Source organism: Cryptomeria japonica, unplaced genomic scaffold (genome assembly GCF_030272615.1).
Source record: "Cryptomeria japonica unplaced genomic scaffold, Sugi_1.0 HiC_scaffold_319, whole genome shotgun sequence".
NCBI lineage: Eukaryota > Viridiplantae > Streptophyta > Pinopsida > Cupressales > Cupressaceae > Cryptomeria > Cryptomeria japonica.
Genome location: NW_026729141.1, coordinates 64,860 through 90,633, shown reverse-complemented (window position 1 = coordinate 90,633; position 25,774 = coordinate 64,860). Strand labels below are relative to the sequence as shown.

Sequence of the window (25,774 nt, the reverse complement as noted above, 5' to 3'; positions counted from 1 at the left end):
GCAACAACTCCCTCCAATCAGCAGTAAGCTCGCACAGTGAGCTCAAATGGGCCATTCTGGACAAGGCATCAACCACAATGTTATTCTTCCCTTTGACATACTCGGTATCAAAGTCATAAGCCTGTAGCTTACTCACCCACTTCTGCTGCCTTTCGTTCAAGTCTTTCTGATGCATGAAGTGTTTAAGACTGTTATGATCAGCCTTAACCAAAGTTCCCAGACTCGGACTCGGCAAGGCTGACTTGGCTCGTGACTCGGCTCGGACTCGGCAATGACTCGGCAAAATAAGAAAACCCTTGAAATTTAGAGATTTTTAACGATCAAGATTATTAATTTGTTATATGATTTACTTCCCATAGATTGCATGAGACTCTTCTCCACTATTTTGCTAATCCTTACAAGATAGAAGATTTACTATGCCAAGGGCGCATGACACAGTCTACATGCGGCTTCCTCAAGGTTTGCTACCCGTCTTGGGACATTTTCGCCATGTGACCGATTTACTCTGCCTTTCCCCCACACACTCCCTATCTTCGCAAGTACTAGAGAAAGACGAAGAATCAGATCACTGTAATCTATAGGTTAAGAATTGAATTTAATATGACATTACCCGAATTACATTGTCAATTATTACCTAGTCCAATATGTGGATTGTCCACATTTTATTGTTATCATTACAGTATGTATTAATAGAATTGATTATGTTAATAACATTAAACTGTATTGACATTAATTGTATTAATAATATTATTATATTAATCATATTAATTTATACTTGCCGAGTCACGACCTTCGGACTTGGCGAGTCAGGCGAGTCACGCCCCTGACCTGTCCGAGCCCGGGTCAGGGTCACCATGACCCGGCAGGGGTCACCCGGCCCGCTGACTCACGTGACTCGCGTGACTCACTGCGAGTCACAGAACTCTAGTCTTAACAACGAACTTACTCCCCACAAGGTACTGCCTGAACTTTGCAAGGGCATGCATTATGGCAAGCATCTCCTTGTCATATATCGAATATAGCCTTTCAGGCCCTCTCAACTTCCTACTCTCGAAGACTATAGGATGCTTATCTTGCACGAGGACTGCACCAACACCTTCTCCAGATGCATCATACTACAGTTCAAAAGGCTTGGTGAAATCAGGTAGAGCCAAAACAGGGCAGGAGCTCATGATCCCCTTAAACTGATCAAACACTGTCTGTGCCTTTTCTGACCATTCCTTTCCTTGTAAGATCTATGAGGGGGGCAGCCAACTGAGAGTATCCCTTCACAAGCCTACGATAAAAACCACAAAGACCCAAGAATCCCTTTAAGTGTGTTATATTCTCACGAGGAGGCCAATCAATGATAGCTCTAATCTTTTCAGGGTCTACCTTCACACCTCCTGCACCGATAATGTGACCAAAGTAGAGCAATTCGTCCATTCCAAATTCACTTTTGGACTCCTTTGCAAATAGGGACTCGGATTCCAGTATGCTCAACACTTCATCCAAGTGTTGTAAGTGCTCCTTCCAAGATTTGCTGAATATGAGTATCCCATCAAATAATATGAGCACGAACTTCCTCAACTGTTTATGGAAGGTTTTGTTCATGCATGACTGGAATGTGGCAGGGGTATTAGTCAAGCCAAAGTGCATGACTAGGAACTCAAAATGCCCAAAGTGGCATCTGAAAGTAGTCTTCTCCACATCTGAAGCTCTCATCCTAATCTGATGATACCCTGACCTGAGATCAATCTTAGAGAAGAACACTGCACCATGTAGCTCATCAATGAGCTCATCAATTCTCAGAATAGGATACCGATTCTTTATAGTTTTCTGATTCAGGGCCCGGTAATCCACACACATGCGCATGGTCCCATCCTTCTCTTTCACCAAGACAATAGCCGAAGCAAATGGGCTTTTGCTTGGCCGTATGTAACCCATGTCGAGCAGCTCCTGGATTGCTTTCTCAATCTCATCCTTCTACTTCTTGGGATACCGATAAGTAGTAGTCATAACCGGCTTAGCTCCTTCTTCAAGCTCAATGATGTGTTATGCACCTCTTTCAGGAGGTCTACCAGGAGGTGGATTCTCAAACACCTTACTCCTCTTGGTTATCAAGGCCTGAATGTCTTCGGGATAACTCTGATTCTCTTCTAGTGGTTTGGAGGGCATAACCATAATCTCAGGAGGTCTACCAAGATATGGTTTCCCAAGGATCTTACTTTTGTCTGTGATCAATGCTTGAATGTCTGCTGAGTAACTGCCCTTGTCTTCCAATGGATTTGACGGTATTATCAAACACTCGGCTGCCCACTCCACTTGGTTATGGCGGATCAGCTTCTACATCCTCTTCAATGAAACAACTCTAAGACCGCCATTTGACATTCCTCTCAATACCACCTTCCCATCAGACATGAATTTCAGCTCCATGGTTTGCAAATTTAATGTGATCTCACCAAGAGATCTCAACCATTGAATCCCGAGGACTGCATCATCAGTCCCACGAATGCTAACCACAAAAAAGTCATCTCTAATTTCATGATTTCCCAACTTCAGAGACTTGTTGGAAATCATCCGGTTGCAAGATATAGTGGAGCCATTAGCTACCATGACTTTGAAGCCTTCCACTTCCTCTTCCACTAGCCCCCTCTTTGCAACAATTCTCTCATCAATGAAGTTATGAGTCGCTCTTGTATCAATGAGAGCAATGACACGATGTTCTCCTATCACACCTCGAACTCTAAAGGACTCATTCTTGTGAATGCTTGAGAGTTGAACAACCACTCCTCTATCTTCTGACTCAGTTTCAAGACCTTCAGGAGCCTCTTCATACTCACTGTCCTCAATTTCAGTCTGCTGTTCTAACATTTCAGAATCTGATCCATCCGTAGAATAGCACTTCATTTGATGCAAATTGTGCTTCCCATGACACTTATGCTCTGGGGCCCATGTTTCCCTGCAACAATAGCAAAGATTCTTCCTCTGGAGCTCTTGACGGAGCTCATCATCCATTCGTGAAGGAAACTTCTTGGTTTGATTTGTAAACTTCTTCTTATCCTTTCAGAAAGGGAAAGGCTTGGACTGAAATTTGTTCTTTGGGGCAGCCAACTCCATGCTTCGTACCTTCTTGATTGCATCAGCCAAGGTGGGCGGGTCAAAAGCTTTTACCCAACCTTTCAATGGTTCTTCAACTGACTAACCATAACTGAAAGACTTTGAAACTCACTTATGAAAGTGTCCAAAGAACCTTGTTGTTCGAGTTGAGCAAGTTCTCTAAATTTCACCTCCGGGTCCTTGATATCAAACCTTTCAATGAGCTTGTTGGTGAAATCAACATATGTGGTGATCAAGTTATGTCCAAGGGTGACCAACTCATGGTACCACCATTCATGGGCCATTCCATCCAAGTGCAAAGTAGCGAACTTGATGACATCTTCTTCAGGCATAGGCCTCAAGGACAAATAATTGTCCAACTTCTGCACCCACGCTCTAGCTGTGCTCTTAGTGCTTCCATCAAAATGTGCTAGAGTCACCCTTCCAAGAGCTTGTTGATAATCTCTTGGGGCAAAAAATCTGTTGTCATTCCTCCTTCCTAGGTTAATTTTCTGATTCGTGAACTGATCCAAGGTGAGGATATCTCGGATCTCTCTAGGGAGAGAAGCATACTGCATATAGTTGTTCCTTATTTCATCAGCTGTAGGTATCTCAATTTCAGCTTGTTGTGCTTCTCTTGGTAGGAAGACAGGTTGTAGAGGTCTTGGGGATGAACCTCCACTATTGCTCCCATTGTTACTCCCATTTCCATTTCCTATAGGAGTATTAGAAGTACTGGCTTCCGGTCCATTGTTGGGTTGATTAGGGGTCCCAACAACATTTTGGTTAGGTTTGGCCAGCAATTGAGATATCATATCCATCATGGCATTGAATTGTCTCTGAGCTTTCTTATCAGGTGCCTCATTCTGTTTTGTAGCCTTATTTGCCATCGAATCCACTGAATCTGCAAAATCCACTTCTTTCCCTATGTTTTTCAATACCTCTGAAAAGGTATCTTCTTCCGGCACTAAAGGAATCTGAAACTGATGTCTCTTTTATTCTCTGTTGCAGTAACGGACGTCTCTGTCACTCATGGAGAACTGTGATCACTCTGAAACTCATAGGCTGGCAGGAAAACCAGCTTTGATAACACTATAATATTCCCACTATTTTTTTTTTGTTTTTTCAGAGCAATATCACAATCACACTAATCACCCGTTAGGGTTAGAATAATGAAACCCAAACAACTGGAAGGAACCCTACACTTTCTGATCATCGAGAGCCTAGACTGGGAAGGTGAGAGCATACAGTAGCAGGGGATCGTTAGAGATAATTTGCTGAATTACTGGATACAATAACGGGTGGCAAGTCGGCCCCTTCCGCTTATCCAGCGGAAAAGCAAGGAACTTGGCGATAAACCAGCCAAGAGAACAGTACTTCAACACAAATCACTCTACCGCAATATTTCAGCAGGAGGACTGAATTACAAAACAAACTCAACTGGACCGCTTATGCAGCAGGAGGATCATTACAACCAATATCACTCAACTGCTTATGCAGCGGGAGGATTGAGTTACAAAATATCCGATATAGGCGGCAAGCCAACTTCTTCCACTTTTCAGCGGGATATGAAGAATACAATCCAGAACGGTTAGTAGTACTACTACCTAACCTTACAATAGAGAGGAGAGAGAGAGTAGAAGTATATTGCTGAACACATGAGATAATGATCATCAAACTAACTCAACACCGAAAATAGCAGGCTGGAAAATGCATAACCAACAACCCACAAACTCACTAAATTGCTCATATGTCACTCAAATCTCCTTCAATTCACCCCAATCATTCCCAAACTAACACTAGACAAGCAGAAACTAAGAACAAACCAAAGAAGAGCTACCAAACACCCCAAAACACCCTACACGCATCCCAATGCACTCACCAAAACCCATGCCTAGCTAGATAATTTTGATTTGCAATATAAAATCTAAAACTCCAAATATGGTGCTGCAAACTTACAAGATATATTGCCAATAGCATAAAGAAGGTTTGAGCCAGTACCCAGAATGACCAGTCGCTCAGGCAAGGAGGTATGATCGAAAACTTGCTTCAGCTACAGGAAACCAGCAACTCCAGAAATCACGCCACACTCCAAAATACTGAAAATACGCACTGAAAATGTCACAAGAATACACCACTCAGCTAGGTACTATGTCTCAAGTACGAAATTGGTAATACTAGGGAGCCACACTCCAAAGCTTCAAGTTCATACGCCAATTTGGCAACATAACGATGCAATTTGTCAAGATGTCAAATTGAGAGCCCAAGGCTCATATTTTTAACTTCATGCTCCCCCAAATTCAAATGCAAATGGCGCCCAAACTCAACTCAAACTCCTTTCATTTTATTGTAAGTCTCCACCCAACATGGCGCCCACTTTCCTTCTTCCTAGGCAAAGTTTGAACTTTACCTTTGGTGACGTTTTTGCAACATAAAAATATAAAACATGAGATGTTTTATCATCCCAAATTGCCACCAAATATTACGCCATTGACTTAGGAAAATAACACATTGATATCAGATAATTATTTTTCCCTAAGTCATCCTCAATACATTTAATCAGTAAATACAAATATTTAAATATTAAACCTTAGAACAAGGAAATAATATTTAATTAAATCACTTATGACTCCCATACCAATCATCAACAAAACCAGGATGAAGCGGAGTAAAGTAGACCATAGAATTGTTGCAGGATCAGGACCTTGTCCACTGCCAAAAATAGAAATGCTCCATACTACCACTTACTAAAAATAGTAAGTCATGAATTACTCCTCCGAGAAGCATGATCTTCACACCTAGGGACAGAGCATGGAAAGCTCAGTAAGACAACATCATCCAAATAGCCAAACCTTAACTTATGAAAAATAGTATGTTCTCGCTTCACCAATGTTTGAAACCCTAACTCTCCATTCCACATAGCCTACAGGTCTCTGGAATAGGCCAATGGTCCACTGAAAGCACATCATTGAGAAGGGGACATTACAATTTCATCTAGCCAAAATAATATTACATTCTTGCACGATTTATTTTATTTGAAATTGGCTTGTTAACTCAAATTGTTTCCACACCCAAGGATACTAAATCCAAATTGAGTTCAAACGGGTTTTCGTCTTTTGGAATTTTTTACACCAAGGGTTTTCATCCTTAAATACTTGAAACTCAAAATTTGAACAAGAAGAAGATGATCAAATGACGATGAATGATGATCCTTGACTTATCCTTTATGCTTTTCCTTTGGTCCTCTATTCATTTTAATTTAATTTATGTGGATTGTTTTCTCCAAGTATTTAAAAATACTTTTTAATTACAACCATAGCCTCTCTTAATTATATTTAAAATAAAGTGTTAAAGAGACTTTTTAAATAATATTAAAGTGGTCTTTTTGAAAATAAAATAATCGAGCCCACTGAAAATATTATCTTTTAATTTTGAAAGGGGGACATGACAGATTAGAAGGTACAAATTTAAATTCCATCAATAATCAAAATTTGTCTGGAATTTTGTCTACTTCACACAAGTTTATAAGGGAAACCCTCAAGAAAGAGGATTTATCATTTATAATTGACCCTTTTGTAGATTTTAGAAGGTCAAGGGAGGCCTCTCAAATGCTCTAGACCAAATTACTGTCGTGCTTGGTTTCTAGCTTTGCATGACTTGTCATAGTTGCCATTTCGTAGTTCCATCAGATATAATTATTAACATTACTGCAACTTTTGTAGTTTAATTCGAGATATTTTTCTGTTTGCCATATTTGAAATTATTGACAAGCCATTTATTCTCATTGATCCTCAGCATTGCTAATTAATTGGTATTTAATGCTGTAGCCTAGAATAGTTTTATGATATTATTGTGTGGTCATCCCGTTGATGTAGTTTTTAGGCACATGCGAACACAGAATAAAATACCATAAGTATCTTATCCATTCTTGAACAAAATCTCTCAAATGCTGAAGATTAGCTTAAGGATCACTCGAGAAGACTCCAAGGCTCTTGAATGTAGGGTCACTACATGTGGATAAGCTCCGTTGGTTGATGTGATTATGTTGGAATCACAAGGGGACTTACATTTGAATACCTGAATGCTTGATTTGCTGGAATTCATTGCAATATGGTGATGCTTTTTGTTCCTAAACTAGCTCGAGTTTGAAAAAATGGCAAAAGGAAAGGGTTGAGATAGTCTATTCAAAGGCCTAGAATGTAAGAAGATGGATGAATGATTAGATGGAATCCTACTAAGCAAGGTCTCACTATCAAACTGAACAATTTGACACAAGCTTAGTAGAATCTTCTAAGGATGTTTCAAGGATATTCGAATCAATACCATCAAACATTGATCACCACTTGTCACTACTTGAGCATTCTCAATTGTTTCTTTGACTTGCATTCCATGAAATTCTTCTTCAGGTGCAAGGTATGGTGAGCTATCCAATGCAATACATTGATCATTAGGTGAACTTGTGGTATCAACGTGTAATTGCCTTTCTCCATTGTCTGGTGATGTAGCAATGTCTTGTTCATATGTTCTAAATTCAGCTGCAAGGTATGCACTCCAGGATTTGTTCGCGATACGCTCTTCTTCGGATAAGGTTGGCATTCCAAACTAGTATTTGACTTGGTTGATGGCCATTTCGCACAATGAGCAAGTAAATTCGGAGTGGGGTGCATTATGAATCCTACACCACAATGGTAGCAATATGCCTTCTAAATGTATTTCACCATTCAAGATAAGCTGACTTTCAATCATCCATAAGAAGCTTGAAAGAGGATCTTTTTTCTTGGGTACACTGAAATTGCCTTTTTCTGCTTCTAGCTTGGGGACATCCCAAAAGAAAACCTTTCCCTACGTTGCTGATTCCATCCTTGATAGGTATGTCAAGCAATGAATCTCATCATGTTCATTTCTCTCATGGATTTGACATTGCCTTGGCCTTGCAAACTCAGTCAAGCAGCGTGGGTAAAGCTGTATATTCAATCTCCACCAAAGTTAAGGAATACCAACTTGTTGCTCATCATGAAACTGTTGTTGCTCCATCGAGAAATCTTTCTTTTTTTTGATTTTTTAATTTTTTTGGATTTTCTAGTTTTTCACTTTTTTTGGATTTTTGGAATAAAGAGAGATTTTGCAAATCTCAAATTCAACTTGAAAGCTCAACTGATTCTAGCTGCGTGAACTGCTTCTTTTCTTCGCAAGTCTACCAAAGGGTGACTTCCAGCATCAACTACTTCATTCATGTATCCACAATCGTGCCTTGTGCTTCAATTCTGTTGAGCGTGAAGATCATTCTCCACTAATCTTCCTTGGGTTCACCTATTCAAGAGTTCGCATTCGCTGTCAGGCCCTTCTAATTTTGTTGAGCGCAGGAGAAGGGTGAAAAGTCCTTAAAATTACTCCTCCAAACATAAATTGATAGAATCTAGATATCAATTGTTCAGGCATTCATCACGATTAGGCCCTCCTAGCGCCAATTCTGTTGATGTGTTTTTTAGGCACATGCAAACATAGAATAAAATACCCAAGAGTATCTTATCCTCTCTTCAACAAAATCTCTCAAATGTTGAAGATTAGCTTAAGGATCACTTGAGAAGACTCCAAGGTTCATGAATGTAGGGTCACTAAGTGTGGATAAGCTCCGTTGGTTGATGTGATTATGCTGGAATCACAAGGGGACTTACATTTGAATGCCTGAATGCTCGGTTTGCTAGAACTTAGATCATCTGATGTTACAATATGGTGATGCTTTTAGATCCTAAACTAACTTGAATTGAAAAAAGGGCAAAAGGAAAGGGTTGAGAGAGTCTATTCTAGAACCTAGAATGTAAGAAAATAGATGAGTGACTATATGGAACCCTACTGAGCGAGGTCTCACCATCAACTTGAACAATTTTGATACAAGCTTAGTGCAATCTTCTAAGGATGTTTCAAGGATGTTCGAATCAATACCATCAAACATTGATCACCATTCAAGTTAATGCATAAGCAATGAGTGTAGAACAATTCGAAGTTAAGCTCATATCATTCCAGTTGACCACACAAGGCGCGCTTACAAGCAACAAGAGCCTAGTGGTATGGATTAGGTGGATTCCACATGAATACATTCAACAAATTCCTCCACTCAATCTAATTACATGAAAGCAAATTGAGAAGCAAAGACCATGCGAGTTGTTGAAGTAACGAATCAAATTCACCATAACTTCAATGGAATCAATTGTTCTCTACAACAAGGTTTGGCAACAATCTTTGCCTTCTCCTAATCTAATTTCTATCCTAATTGCTATTCTATTCTCTCCTATTACTAACTATTAGCTATTCTCCAACTATTCGCTATTAGCTATTAACCTTTACAAATGAAGAGTCTAAGCTTTTTATAGAGAGCTCATTTACAATGAATGGCGAGGATTGAATCTCCATCAATGGCCAAGATTTTGCAATGGAAACCCTAATTAGGGTTTGTTACAACAAACTCTCCTTAGCCGATGAGAAAATTACATTCAGAAAGTGTGGATCAATAGATATCAGGAGTAGGTGCCTTGGAGTTTATGCCATCACCGGTGAGTCAGATGCATTGCGACATGCTGATGTAGAACCCTTCTAATTGGTGAGTGGTAGGGACTGGGACGATGACTAGGATTCCACTTCCAACTTGCACTTTGTGGACTTGATTTGATTCATCATCATGAAGGGATGTTGAGAGATATCTCTTGATACTCAACATTATCTAGTTTGCTTAAAGGGATGACGATGAGAGGCAAACTTTGATTAATTTTTCTAGAAACTATCTGCTCTTCGAATGCCTTGATCATAGATGTGCAAGGTGTAGACCTTAGTTTTGAAGTATTGATGTACCTCAGATGTCACCATTGTCTCTCTCCTTCGGAATTCCTTCGCCATTCCCTGTGACTCCCTTCATGTCGTCGAACGTTTCTTGTGTGATCTCCTTATTTGAAATGAAAGAATTGATATCATAGCATGTAAATAAAGCCAAAAGACCGGTCTGTCTTAGCAGGGAAGGGCAATCATCACTTGATCAGAGAGATAAGCCCATGCAAATGGAAGCTAAAACACCAATTTGGGATTAGACTGCTGGATTTGTTTCTTGTGTGAAACAAATCCCAAATATCAAGCAGTCTAATTCAATGCAGATTTGTTTCTTGTGTGAAACAAATCCCCTTCCTAGCTTTCCATATTAAATCAGAATTTGGAAATTCTCATTAACGTCTGATCTTGCCCAAACTTGCTGTTGTTGCTCCATGTCTGATAATGTAATGGAATTCTTTCAAAATCTGCCCCTTTGCTTTTACCTGCAAGACAAACAAAAAGATATCAAACATCGTAAAGTACATATTATCTTTGTCTATCCTTCATCTCTTATGTGCTCTGATTTTATATGATCAGATGATGTTTTCAGTTCTGATAGATCATTCTCTCGGTCTATTTCACTGTGCCTTGATGCTTGGATGATGTTTTGAAAATGAAGTGAAATGCCTTCTTTATATGGGGCATTGGATGTTAGAGGTCTTTTACTCTATCCTCCTTAAAGTGACACATTCTTATTCAAAGGCCAGCTCCCTATCTTCTGTGTTGCCACACCTTGCCTTTATATTTTACCGTGGATTAAAGGGGCTTGAGCATGTGTCATAATGGTGAGGTGGATACTAAAAAATATGACTTGAAACTTTTTCTCCATCTTAGAATTTGCTGGGGCCCAAGCAATGATGTGGCAGGGCATGTGAAGACTTCTAAAACTTCAAGCTTTCAAGTTTGTGGGCCCAAGTAATGTAATACGGTAGAGAGGGAAAAGAATGAAATACTCTATGCCTTGAAAGAACCTTTCTTAAAATCTCCACTTCAGATTTGGTGGGGCCCAAGCAATATGTGGCATGGTAATTAAAAACACTTAAAATCCCCAAGCTAAAGCTCGGTGGGTCCCAGCAAGGAAAGTCCTTAAAAATCTTATTTGATTCTCCATTTATTAGTGTGTGGGGCCCAAAAGATGATGAGAGGAATGTGGGGGAAGTGGTAAGGGAATGCCACTACGTAGAGAAAGAGGGGGAATGGGATGTTGGAGGAAAAGGGGACATAAGGGATATAAATGATAGAAGTAGGAGATACGTGGGGTTAAGAGGTATAAGAGGTGGTGGATGGAGTTAGGGGAGGTTGGGGAATAAAATGTAATGGGAGGTATAAGGGGGTAATGAAAGGGTAGAGGGGGGTGAGGTGGTAGTTAAGGGAAAAGGTAGGAAATGGAAGGTGGGTTAGGATAGGATAGGGGGAGGAGGTAGAGTGGTAGGTAAGGGAAAGGGTAGGCTAAGGGAAGTAGAAGGGTAAGGGGGTGTGAGATGGAGGGTAGAGGATATAGGTGTGAGTGTAGGTGAAGGGTAGGGGATGAGTATGCTAGGATGGGAAGAGGGTTAGGTAGATAAAGGTATAGGTTAGAAGGTCGGAGGTGAATGAGATGGAAGGGGTGATGGGGGTAAAGGCAAAGGTAGTGGTAGGGGTAGGTTAAGGATGTGGGATGGGAGTTAGGAAATATAAGGTAGGTGAAGTAGGTGAAGTAGGTTAGGATATGGGGATGGGTGGAAGGAAGGGTAGATGGAGTATATAAAGGTAGGTGAGTAGAGGATATGGTAAATGGAAGTGAAGCGTGGTAGGGGAGGTGGAAATGGAGGGAAATGGAATGGTGTAATGGTGATGACGATGATGAGAAATGGAAATGGGAGTGATCGGGTTTGGGCACCCACTGACAGGACTGGGAGAAGTGGGAGGGATTATGTTTTGGTTGGGCAAAGGGAGTGTTGAACCTCACTTCATTCTTAAGAGGGAGACTTGATCAGCTCTTGAGCAACTACAAACAAAAGGTTAATAGCAAAGACTCAACAACAACTAACAACTAAACTAAGACGACTAACCTAGAAAGCGAAAAGTGGGGGTCCCCATTTGCAATGAGGCGATGTGTGAATACCTCACAACAAATCCATTTTTAGAAACATAGTGAACATACAAAATTCTCTACCGTCAATCTTTTACTATTTTATGCGTAAAGATGTTTGTGAAGTGATGCTGTGATATGCATGTGTTGATGCTTTTCCCTATATCACTTTGATGATGGTAATTCATGGTTAAAAATGAACGCATTGAAGAAACTAATATGATAATTTAATTAATCTTTTGGATATTTTGGTCTGTTTTAGGGGCATTGGATATCCACAATTGTGGCCTTCTTCTCATTGTCAACAACCACTTGATGTGAGTAATGAATTTACATTCAAGGTTATTGACAGTATTCTATCAGGTAATGTTTCCCTCTTGCAGTGTTGATTGCCTTATATTATTCATCTACTGTTGGTTTTTTGTAGTGCCTTTTCTCCTTCTGAAGATGTTATGAAGCACTTAAATGATTTTAGTTTTGTTCAGTTCACACATGTAATTATAATTATTTCTGGATGCACATTGTTGTACTTAAAAATGTTGGTCTTAATATCTATTAGTAGTCTTGTAAAAATTAGTTGATTTTAATTTTCATTCTCCAAACTTTGTGATAATAAAGGTTAATATTTAATCTACAAGTCTCTGTCCAATATCTATAAGTAGAAATCCAAACCATAGCTGCTTACTGTTGCAGCCTTTTACTTGTCAACGAATAATACCTACTTCAAAACAGATATCTTAAACTATACCCTGTTTCCCAAAAATGTTTATATTATGTCTGATAGTTAGTATTTTCGTGCTTTAACTAAGGTAGACACATTGGAACTAGAGAAGGTAGAGGACAAGTAGAAATGATTGAGAGCCATGGTCACAGATAGAGGCAGACCAAAATAGAATTAATTGCTATAAATGCCCTTTGAGGTAAAATATGGCTTGAAAACTGAAACTATAGTTTTAAATTAAAATTAGAAAATTAGATTTGTAACAGATGCTCAACACTAGGTAGTCATCCATAGCAGTTTGAAGATGTGCCAATATTTGAAGAGCTTCACCACTTTTATAAAATCCCCCTTCAAAATTTTCACCTCTTTTTAAATAGTTTGCAAGTTTGTGTTTAAGTTCACTTGCAGGTTTAAGTAGTGCCAGCTTTTCAATTTATATTCACTTGTATATATTCAAATACAATAAAAATTTGCAGATTCTTAAATACTAAACTGAAGGTTAATTCTTGCTATTAAGATCAGTACACAGTCATGCTTGAGTATTATTTTAAAACTCAGGAATACATGAAAATATATCTTGCTTCTGACCTTTCAGTTGACTCAGAATAGTGGAAATACAATAAAATTTTGCACAGTGGTCAAACTACATAATCTTCCCATGCCCAAGCTTAATCTGCAATGCAATCTCTGCAATATTCCTTAAGCTATATGTCTTCATTTTGTAAATACCAATCCTGCTGATAAAATTAAACGGCAAGCTACAGGAGGGGTTGATTTTTGCCTTTCAAGCTCCCACAGATCACTAGAAATCGGGAAGATCTTCCACTTTCCCAAGCGGTGGATCAAAGAGGTCTTCTTCTAGTCACAACTCAGTCACATTCACATGCCCAGCAGGAGGTTATTTCACTTTCTAAAGCAAGGTTATTACCCAATGCATCATATTTGATGTGGACCAAGTGATATGCCTGTAGAGAGCTGAAGATAAATTTAGCAGATGTCTTTCAATATCCAATACCCACAAGTCACCTAGCTGAAAACTGTACAAAAAAATCCGCATCCTTCAATCTGCTTTACATCCAATGATCATGTTGTCAAACCTGGCCTCCAAATTGACCCCAAACAAATACTACACCTTCCCAAACTGGTATTACTTAGAACTGGGATAATAAATTGCCCAAATCAGGAGAAAAACACGGCATGCACTTCAAATCTTAAATCTACTGAGATCTGTCTGTTGGTTGAAAATTTTGTACACCGGGGGGATGTGCAAAATTGTGGTTTCAGCCACAGTGTGTGAGTATGATACTCTCCTAATTTAGGGAAGGCTCCCTCTATATACAAACTAAACTAATCTAATATGGGTGGGACAACAGTCTTTCCTTCTTTCAAGAAAAACTATACTCTTTTCTCTTCACAGAAAAGCAATAGCAATTGGAAATAAATAATAGCAAATACAAAAATGAGACTTTTTTGTAGGATTTTTGGAACATAAAGGGAAGCAAAGTTTCCATGAAAGCACAAAGACTTTCGTCACTTCTTCGGGACAGGAAAATAGAAATGAAAGCTCAAAGTCTTCAGCACTTCTACTATCCTATCAACCTTTGTAGATGATTTTCTAGTAACTAAGCACAATATGTAGCAGCTCAAAGTCTAACCACATGATGCACCTCTTATGCACAAACATAGAAAATAAAAGCAGCACAAAGTTTGCAAGTTACCTCTTTGCTTGAGCATCCTACAATAGTTTCAGACGTGACAATCAGCTCAAAGTCTGCAGTATCAAATCTTAAAACCAATCTAAACTTCCAAACACAATAAGCAGCTCAAAGTCTGCAAGATTGAGCTTGAATCCCAATTGTATAATACCTCAAAACTCACAATCAATCTCTAGAAAATGTCGTCACATAACACTCTGAATCAACACAAAGTTTGAAAGCAATTTGCCTCTTTTAATTGATTGCAATTTGATTTACAACTAAGCTCAAAGTCTTAAAGTGTACATACAAACTGGCAGAGTTTTGTTGCATTGCCAAAAGATAAAAATTACAATAGATCCCCTCAAGTATTTATAGGAGAGGAGCCTTGAGAAAAAGGTGGGAGGATCCCAACTAACTTGAGAAATTTTCTGAACCACCATGACTTATTCCAACTACTAACTAGGACTTATTCAAAATTACAATTCCTATTCTAAATTGACTTGTAATCAGCTTACTTGTAATTACAAAAGTGCAAGTGATAAACTTGCAATTACAAAATTGATTTTTTTACAAGTAAACTTGTCAAAACAAAATTACAAATACACAATTGAAAACTATTCTATGTGTCTGAAGACATGACTCTAACTACATCATCCTCTGTTTTGAAAATCTTCATGCTGCTACAAGATAATTTGTGATCGAGGTAAATGACATCTTGAACTGGAACAAGAACTTGCACCCTTGATAGTCTTTATGTCTTTAACCAGCGAACTTCAACCTTTCACATGCTTGGGGTAGTACTGACTTTTTAGGAGGGAAGTTCTTTGCAAGGCTGAAGTAAGAATCCTATCTATGCCTTGAAAGCATTCTATGCTCTCAACCGTTCATATCACTTATTCATCTCCTTGTGTGGCTCCGTCATGTTGTTGTTCTCTCTTTGAATCATTCTCCAATCTTGAAATTTGCTTGCAAAATAAGGCCCATGCCTTAATTCATTGATTTGGTAGGTCGTGTGTGCAAACAAGACTGACAAGGGAAGGGATAAATTGATGCAAAAATGGGTTCACAAGTAAATTTTTGGTTTTGGAAACTGCATTACATGTGTGGAAAAATAAGAGCATTGAATTGCAACTGTGGAGAACAAACATGTAAATTCATGTGTAATGGGTAACTACAGGTTTGCACTTGTAATTGGACCTTTAAGTCTCATTTTCAAGTGTTTTTTAGTGCATTTTGGACCAATTTCGGGTTCTGGAAGGCTGACTGCAAGTGAAGACACAACTTGCAATGAGGTTTTAAAATTCCGACTGCAAGTAGGCTCATAATGGGAAAGATGAATGAAGGTGTGAAATGAGTGGATGAAATGGTGGGAAATGAAGCTTATGACAAAAGATAATAAGTGCAGATGATTATGAATGGATTTTGAAGAACTTTTTTCGTCTTGGCAACTTGGAAAATGGGAAAGACTCAACTTGTAATCAGATTTATAAAACCCTTAGCAAAGAATAATGAGCTTGGGAAGAACCAAAAAGTTCTATAAATAGACACATTGAAAACCCTTGCCAGCCAAAAACGGATTTTGATTCAACCTCCTCCAAAAACGGCATGAAGAGGAGAGAAACAAAACGCACAAAGAGCTTTCACTTTCCACATTTGAAAGGAGAAGCAAAAACACCCAGCCAAAACACGTTGCAAGAGGGATTCAAAACGAACCAGCAAACACGTTGAATGAGGGATTCAAAACGTGGCAAAAACGTCCAACAAATGGAGGAGCAATAATCTCCAACGTCTCTATCATTCAATGCCCTCTTCCTAGCAAATTGGATTCAAACAAGAAAGCCACAAAAATCGGAATCTTGGAGATATATGTGCAGGTCGGGTTCTTCACCTTCAACTACAAGTAAAAATGCCCTTCAAAAAGATGCAATCAGGTTTCTAAATCCCTTTTGCAAGTTAAAAATAACATACTTTTCCTTCATTTGTGCAAATTCAGGTTTGAAAGAAAGAAGAGCAAAAAGAACTAACAAAACAACTTGTGATAGGGAAATAAAATCCCCATTACAAGTTTTAAAAACATAAAGACTTGTAATAGGGAAATAAAATCCCCATTACATGTTTTAAAAACACAACTTAAATAATAAAGGACTTGTAATAGGGAAATAAAATCCCTATTACGACTAAAAGAAACACATAAAAAACTTGTAATAGGGAAATAAAACCCTTATTACAACTTAAAAGCACAAAGTAGGAACTTTTATGAGAAGTTACAAGTTCTCATTAAACTTGTAATTTTAAATTCACTTGCAATTTGTCTAAAAAGTTCCTACAACAACTTAAAAGACAAAAAGGGAAAAGTGAAAATAAAAGCAAGTTACAAGTTACAAGTTTTAACTAAAGTGCACTTGTAATAGCTAGAAAAAAATCCCTACAACACAAAAACATAAAGGAAACTCCTAACCTGCAATAGAAAGAAAATTTCCCACCTACAGTCAGGAAGAAAAAAGCCGAAATTGAAGGAAAGACATAGAAATCGAACTCGAAATGTGGATCGAGGATGGACCGAAGATTAGTCCAGTCCAGCAGGAAGCAAAAATTTTGCCTCAGGAAGTGTGCATTGAGAGTAAAATCTTCAACCTGCAGTGATTGCTCTGAAACCTGAAATTGCACAAAAAGCTAGGAAAAAGAAGAACAAAACTCACCAAACTTGGACAATGATGGCAAAGGCACTCCCTAATGATTTGACACTAATTGTTGAAACTTAGTAGCTTCGGTAAGATAAATGGTTGAATGAGAGACTTCATTTATCTCTCATTCAATCATCTACCTTATCGATATAACTGCAAATGGTAGATCTCATGATTAAACTTGTTATAATCATCTTTATATGCATTTACTATCCAAAACATTGGATTGCACAGTTTGACATCATCGATCATGCTATGATCACATTACACATGCTCTGATTGTAATAAGAATAGACCAGACTTATGATAACTATCATAGCTATCATATCATAGCATCGATTGATGTTATCATACGATAACTATAATAGTTATCATATTAATCTCGCATTATACCGATCGGTTATCGGTTGTTATATCAACAGCATTTGACGTGACCGATTGTTAATCAATTGATTATATTATGTGACGTGACCGATTGTTAATCAGTTGATTATATTAAATGACGTGACCCGATAGTTATCGCCATAAACACTAAATGAAGCGGTGCATGTGCAGGCATGTCAAGAGACATGTCTGGTCAAGGCATGCCTTGATCGATGGGCATTGCCTATAAGTATATGTCATATGAAATGTTGTAGAGGCATAGAAATAAATTAAATATTATCTTCAACAACCTGTAACATAAGAAGCAACAGTAAATATCAGTAAAAGAATAACAAAATTATACAACTTCAGACTTGAACATAAATTTGAATAACATTTACATGGTATCAGAGCCATGCTGATCGAACCTGAGGCATTCAAATTTGAGAAGTTCAAATTGAAGATATAAACATCATATTTTCCATGGCTAATGTTATCAGATTTGAGGACAAACTTGAAGGAGGCGAAAATTTCTCAGCATGGAAGTTCAGAATTAAAATGATTTTAAAAGAAAATAAAGTTGAATCATTCGTAAGAGTTGAATCTAAAGAGCCAAAGAATGAACCTGACAAATAAACATGGACCGAGGGAAATGAAAAGGCCACGAAGATCATAGTCGATGGAGTGAGAAATCACATTATGCCAATAATAACAAAACATGAGACTGCCTACCATATGTTCAAAGCACTCGAAAGTGCATTTGAGATAAACAAGGCAAGTAGAACCCTAGCTCTAAAAAGGGAAATAAATCACATAAGCATGAACAAAGGAGAATCAATCAATGCATACTTTATGCGGATATCATCCCTAAGGGATGAACTAGCAACGCTTGGATATGAGATCCAGAGCAAAGATCTAACGCTCATTGCTCTAGATGGGTTGCCTAGTACATGGGAAACATTCGTCCAAGGCATTAGTGCAAGGGATAAATATCCAAAATTTGATAGGCTAAGAGCAGATTGTCTTCAAGAGGAGTCAAGGCCAAATAAGAAGGGGATCAAACAAAAGAATGTAGACAAAGATCTCCATGTTCTAAATACCAACTTGAACAAGAAAAACAAGAAGAAACATTTCAAGAAGAGAAAGAACCGACATGAGAAAAGGTCATCTAAGAGAGACAACTCTCACATTCAGTGCTTTAGGTGTGATCAATATGGACACTATGCAGCAAGATGTCCGGATAGAATCAAACAAGAAGCTACATTTGCAAAAGTTAAAAGGGAAGAATATGACTCTGAGAAGCATGTATTCTACTCTGCCCTTTCCATTCAAGTATCCAATAAATCTAACACCTGGATCATTGACAGTGAGTCTTCAAGGCACATGACTGGGTATAGAGAATTACTGGATTCCATGTTAGAAGAAACTGATGAAGAAGTAACCATTGGTGATGACTCTGCACATCCAGTGAAAGGCGTCGGTACCTGCACCATTAAGTTGAAGACAGGCATGTCTCTTCAACTCACCGGAGTTCTATTCGTTCCTGGCATCAAGAGGAACTTAATCTCCATATCTGCACTTGAAGATGATGGGTACAAAATAACATTCATGAATGGTAAAGTTCTATTATGGCCACAAAACTCTTCCATCAAGAAGGCTACAACCCTAGGACATAGAAAAGGCTATTTGTACGAGGTATGTACTGAATCTAACCTAGCCCTACTTCATGAGATTGCAGATTCTAATGAAATTTGGCATAGAAGATTAGGTCATTTAAACTTTCGTGCTTTATGTTCAATGGAAAAATTAGTAATTGGTTTGCCTAAGTTAAAACAATACCATTCTGGTACATGTAAGGGGTGTGCCCTAGGCAAAAATACTAAGAGTTCTTTTTAGAATAGTTCTAGGAAAACAAGCAATGTTTTAGAACTAGTTCACTCTGACCTATGTGGGCCAATGTCTGTACCGTCATTAGGGGGGTTCCTTTATTATGTAATATTCATTGATGTCTTCTCCAGGAAGACCTGGATCTACTTAGTTAAACGTAAAGAATCTGAAGAGATCCTCAAGAGATTTAAGGAATTCAAATCTCTCTTTGAAAACTCTTCCGGAAGGAAAATAAAAACCCTAAGGACTGATAATGGGAGGGAATACACCTCAGACATTTTTAGGGAATTTTGTAAAGAAGATGGGATTAAGAGGGAGTTCACTGTCCCTTACAACCCCCAACAAAATGGGGTTGCTGAGAGGAAAAATAGAACCATTGTAGAAGCAGCCAAAGCCATGCTTCTTGATCAAAACTTAGAAACTCATCTTTGGGCAAAAACCTCCAACACTGTTGTATACATACAAAATAGATGCCTTCACTCCCACATTGAAGACAAAACTCCTGAAGAATTTTTCACAGGGATAAAGCCCGATATCACTCACTTTAGGATATTTGGATGCCCTGTCTACTTTCATATACCTAAAGAGAAAAGAACAAAACTAGAACCCTCTGGAAGAAAAGGAATCTTTGTTGGATATAGTGAAACCTCTAAAGCCTGCAAAATATTTGTGTCTGGACATAGCAATATTGAACTTAGTAGAAATATAATATTTGAAGAAGACATAGCCTTCAAAAGAGCCAAATACTCTATTGAGTCAGAAATTTATGTTCCATCTTCAGACATAGAAGAGGATTCCACTCCCGAGGTTCAGAGGGAGTGTTCAGAAGAAAATGAAGAACAAATTCCTCCCCAAGAAATCTCTAAGAAAAGACCTCTATGGGTTCACAAGACAATGGAAGATGCAAGGGACTTTGCAGCTCCTTCAGGGACTTTTAGAGAAAGTAAGAGGCCCCGAAGATTCACTAGCTATGTAGCCCTAATGAATGATCTCTCTAAATCAGAACCTTCCAGTGTACCAGAAGCTCTTAAACATCAAGTTTGGAAAGATGCCATGTCGGAAGAATATAAATCCATCCTCAACAATGATGTGTGGGAAATTGTTCCTAGGCCAAAAGGGAAATCCGTTGTCTCATCCATGTGGCTATTCAAAATCAAACATGCTACAGATGGTAGCATAGAGAAACATAAAGCCACATGAATCTCTAGCATGCTCTCTTGCTCCAACAAGATGTTGAAGGATAGCGTCAATCAGTAATCTGATCAGATTGAGTCATTTAACAAATTAGTTTACTAATGAATATTCATTGTATTTGAATCAACTATATATAATTCGATTCTTTGAGATAATCAACATATATCGATTAATATATTAATCGATTCTATGTAAGGCATATTACATATGAATCGATTCTATGTTATGTCTAAGTATGAATTAGTTCCTTGTTAATCCATGTTAACTAACTAATCTATGATGTGTGATTACATGAAAGATTAAAACCGTATTATCTTCTTGCTTTAGACGTGTTATGTCTAAACAATTTTATGGAGAGAGACATGATGGTTGGGAGATGTGATGATTAAGAGGATTGTGTCGATTGGTTTAGACATCGTTCTCTTATACTAGTCCGATCTCTCTCTCTCTCTCTCTCTCCATTTAAGGTTAACAAGAAGCACAGAAGATAGAAATATAACTTTACGTCCCACATATATATATTTGAATTGTCCATCATCATTAGCAGTTATGATTTTTTTGTCATTGGTTTGCACCATCATCATTCGGATTAAATTGCATCATCTTTCAGTCTGCTTTACACAGAATTCAATCAGATTGAATTCCCTCTCTTGTGCTGTGATTTATCTGTCTGTCAGTTCATCTTTAAGGCAGATTGAAATTAAAATCTGATCTCCATAACTTAACATGGTATCGGAGCCGGACTAAGAAAAAGATCAGATCAGATTTATAAAAGCGAGATTATCTTTCTACTATCGACGTCAAAATCATCCTCTTCTATCAACATCAAGATGGTGAATGGGATTAGAGTTGAAGACAGACTCGAAGGAGTATCTAATTTTGTTTCTTGGAAGTTTAGAATCATGCTTGCCTTAAGTGAAAACGAATTAGATGGATTTGTGAAGAAAGCCATACCAAAACCAGAAGAAAAAGATGAGGAGATTGAATGGAGGAAACAGAACAACAAAGCAATGAAAATGCTTGTTGACTCCGTAAAGTATCATATAGTGCCAATCATCTCCAAGATGGAGACTGCCTATGGCATGATCAAATCATTAGAGAACATGTATGATATAAACAACACAAGTCGAGCTCTTGCTCTAAAGCAACAACTCCATCATGTCAAGATGACAAAAGGCGAATCAATCACCTCATACTTCATGAGGATCACTGAACTAAAAGATCAACTCTCTACTATTGGACACACAATAGAGAGCAAAGAGTTAACCATGTTGGCACTAAATGGTCTACCCTCCTCATGGGAGGCATTCATTCAAGGGATAAGTGCAAGATCAAAGCTTCCTAAGTTTGATCGATTAAAGCAAGATTGCATTCAAGAAGAGTCAAGATTGATTACAAGAGGTATTGGCCAAAATACCATAAACAAAGACATTCATGTTCTTACCTCTCATTCCTCAAAGAAGAAGGGTAAGAAAGGACACTTCAAGAGGAAGAAGGACAAAGAATCCAATGGTGCTTCTACATCCAAAAGAAGGAAGGATATGTCAAAAATCCAATGTTTTAGATGTAACCAATATGGTCACTATGCCATGAAATGTCCTACTAGGACTATGCCTCAAGCTTCCATTGCACATGTTGGCGAAACTCTTCCTCAAGAAGATTCAGATGGATTCATTTTCTATTCAGCTCTTTCAAGTCACGTGGTTACCAATCACAACACTTGGATAATTGATAGTGGAGCATCACGCTACATCACCGGATTTAGAGAACATCTAGATAACTTGGTGGAGAAAACTTCAATTTAGAAAGTAACCATTGGAGATAACTCTAGCTATTTAGTGAAAGGAGTTGGGACCTCTATTCTACAACTAAATTCAGGCATTTCCATACAATTGACTGATGTATTATTTGTACCAGGAATTAAGCGAAACTTGGTCTCCTTATCAGCCTTGGAAGACAAAGGATATCGAATTGCATTCATGGATGACAAAGTTCTTGCATGGCCCAAGAAGACAAGCATCAAAAAGGCTCAAGTCTTAGGAGTTCGCCATGGATGTCTCTATCAACTTTGCACTCTTCCTCAAGCACTAATTCATGATTCTTCAAACACTTGTGAGATTTGGCATAGAAGATTGGGTCATCTTCAATTCCGTGCTCTACCTTCGATGGAAAAGATGGTAACAGGACTTCCCAAACTTAACCAAGAACATGAAGGAAGTTGTAAAGGATGTGCTTTGGGGAAGAACACTAAAGGTACTTTTCATAATAGTGAAAGTAGATCTAAATATGTCTTAGAGCTTATTCATTCAGATTTATGTGGCCCAATGTTAGTAGCTTCTTTGGGTGGGTTCTTGTACTATGTTATTTTCATTGATGATTATTCTAGGAAAACTTGGATATATTTTTTGAAAAGTAAAGAATCATATAAAGTACTATCAAGGTTTAAGGAATTCAAAGCCCTAGTAGAAAATATGTCAGGGAAAAGAATCAAAACCTTAAGATCTTAATAATGGAGGAGAGTATACCTCTAGTAACTTCCGAAACTTTTGTACTGGTGCTGGGATTAAGAGGGAGTTTAGTGCTCCCTATAATCCTCAACAAAATGGTGTGGCAGAAAGAAAAAATAGAACCATTGTAGAGGCAGCCAAAGCCATGATACATGATCAAAATCTTCAAACTTCCTTTTGGGCAGAAGCTTCTAGAACTGCCGTTTATATTCAAAATAGATGTCCTCATAGCATTTTGGGAAACAAAACACCCAAAGAAACATTCACAGGAGTGAAGCCTGATATAAGCCACTTGAGAATCTTTGGTTGCTCAGTATACATACACATACCCAAAGATAAAAGATCAAAACTAGAACCTTCAGACAAGAAGGGAATATTTGTAGGCTACAGTGAAACATCAAAAGCTTATAGAATCTATATTCCAGGACAAAAATTGATTGAGTTAAGTAGGGATGTAATCTTTGAAGAAGATGTTGCATTCAGAAAATCCAAGGACATCCATGAGATAGAAATTGAAGATCAAGAGCCTCCTCAAAGTATGGAAGAAGACCATACTCTTGAGATTCAGAGGGAGACTCATGACCCGTAGAAGATGTTAATCCAAATGAACCCTTGGATCCTACTGATGGGCTTAGAGACATTGTTGTAAACTGGAAAAGACCTCTTTGGGCAAGGAAAATGATCCAAGAGGCTGAAGGTTTTGCAGCCCCAAAAGGAACCTTAAGAGAAAGTAAAAGACCTCACAGATTCTCTAGCTATGTTGCATTAATGAGTCAAATCATTGAGTCAGGACCCACTAGTGTTGAGGAGTCTACAGGTTTGGAAAGATACCATGACAGAAGAATACCAATCAATTCTAAAGAATGATGTTTGGGACATTGTACCTAAACTAGAAGGTAAATTAGTTGTTTCTTCTAAATGGCTCTTCAAAATTAAACATGTTGTTGATGGTAGTATTGAAAAATATAAAGCTAGATTTGTAGCTAGAGGATTTTCTCAAAAGGAGGGAATTGACTACGAAGAAACTTTTGTCCCTGTTGCCCGATATACTTCTGTCAGAACCATGATTGCTATTGTTGCATCAAAAGGGTGGAAGATCTACCAAATGGATGTAAAGACTGCGTTTCTCAATGGTGTAATTGAGGAAGAAGTATACATTGAGCAATCTGGTGGTTTTGTAATACATGAAAAAGAATCCCATGTTTGTAAACTAAAGAAGGCGTTGTATGGTCTTAAACAGGCTCCACGTGCTTGGTACGAGAGGATTGACCATTACCTTTTGGGCTTGGGTTTCTCCAAGAATGATGCATATTCAAACCTATATTTCAAGGTAATTAATGGAGAAATTTTAATCCTAATTCTTTATGTTGGTGACTTACTAATTACTGCAGAAGATCATCTTATTATCAAATGTAAGCGAGAGTTATCATCTGAACTTGATATGAAAGATCTAGGTTTATTACACTATTTCCTTGGTTTAGAAGTTTGGCAAAAATATGATGGAATCATTCTAAGTCAAGGAAAGTACACCATTGACATTCTGAAAAGGTTTGGAATGATGGATTGTAAATCCATGGTCACACCTATGGAAACAAATTTGCATAAGTTAAGAGAAGGTGCAGCTAATTCAGACTTGGCGGATCCCACTCTATACAGGCAAATGATTGGGTCCTTAATGTACTTGATCAACACTAGACCAGATATTTGTTATGCAGTGAGTGCACTAAGTCAGTTCTTTAGTGAACCAAGACAAATACATCTAGTTGCAGCAAAACATATTCTGAGATACCCGCGTGACACAATTGGATATGGTTTGAAATATACTGATGTGGACTTGAAACTAAATGGATATACTGATTTTGATTGGGTAGGATGTGTCATTGATCGGAAGAGCTCATTTGGTTGTTGTTTTAGTCTGGGTTCTTCTATGATTTCTTGGTTCAATAGGAAGCAGTCTTCAGTAGCACTTAGCTCCACAAAAGTCGAGTATATTGCAACATCCATGAGGGCTCGAGAAGCTGTGTGGCTTAGAAATCTTCTTGTAGGATTGTTTGGAAAATACTTAGAACCTACAATTATCCATTGTGACAATCAAAGTTGTATAAAGCAATCTGTCAATCCTGTGCTTCATGACAGAACAAAGCATGTGGAGATTCCTTATCATTATGTTAGAGACATGGTGGAAAGGAATGTTAAGGATATAGCTTCATTTGGATTGAAGCAGGTAATATATAACGACATTGAATGAAGGGTCATGTCGCCGTAGTGTCATGACTCTACGTGGCTTATACGTGGCATAAGCCACGTAGAAGTCATGCCCCTACGTGGACATGAATCTTCATCCTTTTATTTATAGGCATCGACACTTGCTATGAACCGAAACCAATAACTGTGTCAGTTTCACGAACCAGCAAGTTGTCAATATTATCATAGAAGATTAGTAGTTAGAGTTATATATGTATATACACATCGGAGGTAAAACATATTCATTGCAGTGATCTTATTAAAGTCTATCCTCACTACATATTACTAGACTATTGTATTCTCTATCTCTGATCTAAATATTTTAACATGGTATCAGAGCTACGTTGGTAGAGAAATAATAAAATAGTGACACCTCTTTTCTAAAAAAAATTCAGACTTGCACTTAGAATCAAAGGAAAATCAATCATGGTGAACAGTGTTAGAGTGGAGGATAGACTCGAAGGCGCATC

The 25,774-nt window shown here is 38.1% G+C and overlaps 1 protein-coding gene across 3 annotated transcripts in view; it reads left to right on the top strand.

The window, feature by feature from the left end:
* LOC131065635 (beta-hexosaminidase 3) overlaps nucleotides 1-25,774 on the top strand; it is a 147,934-nt gene that overhangs the window by 70,763 nt on the left and 51,397 nt on the right. For all 3 annotated transcript variants that reach the window (XM_059215876.1, XM_059215874.1, XM_059215875.1), the window contains one exon: nucleotides 12,270-12,370. In XM_059215876.1, coding sequence (XP_059071859.1) covers nucleotides 12,270-12,370 — 101 coding nt within the window. The remainder of the gene's footprint in view (nucleotides 1-12,269; nucleotides 12,371-25,774) is intronic.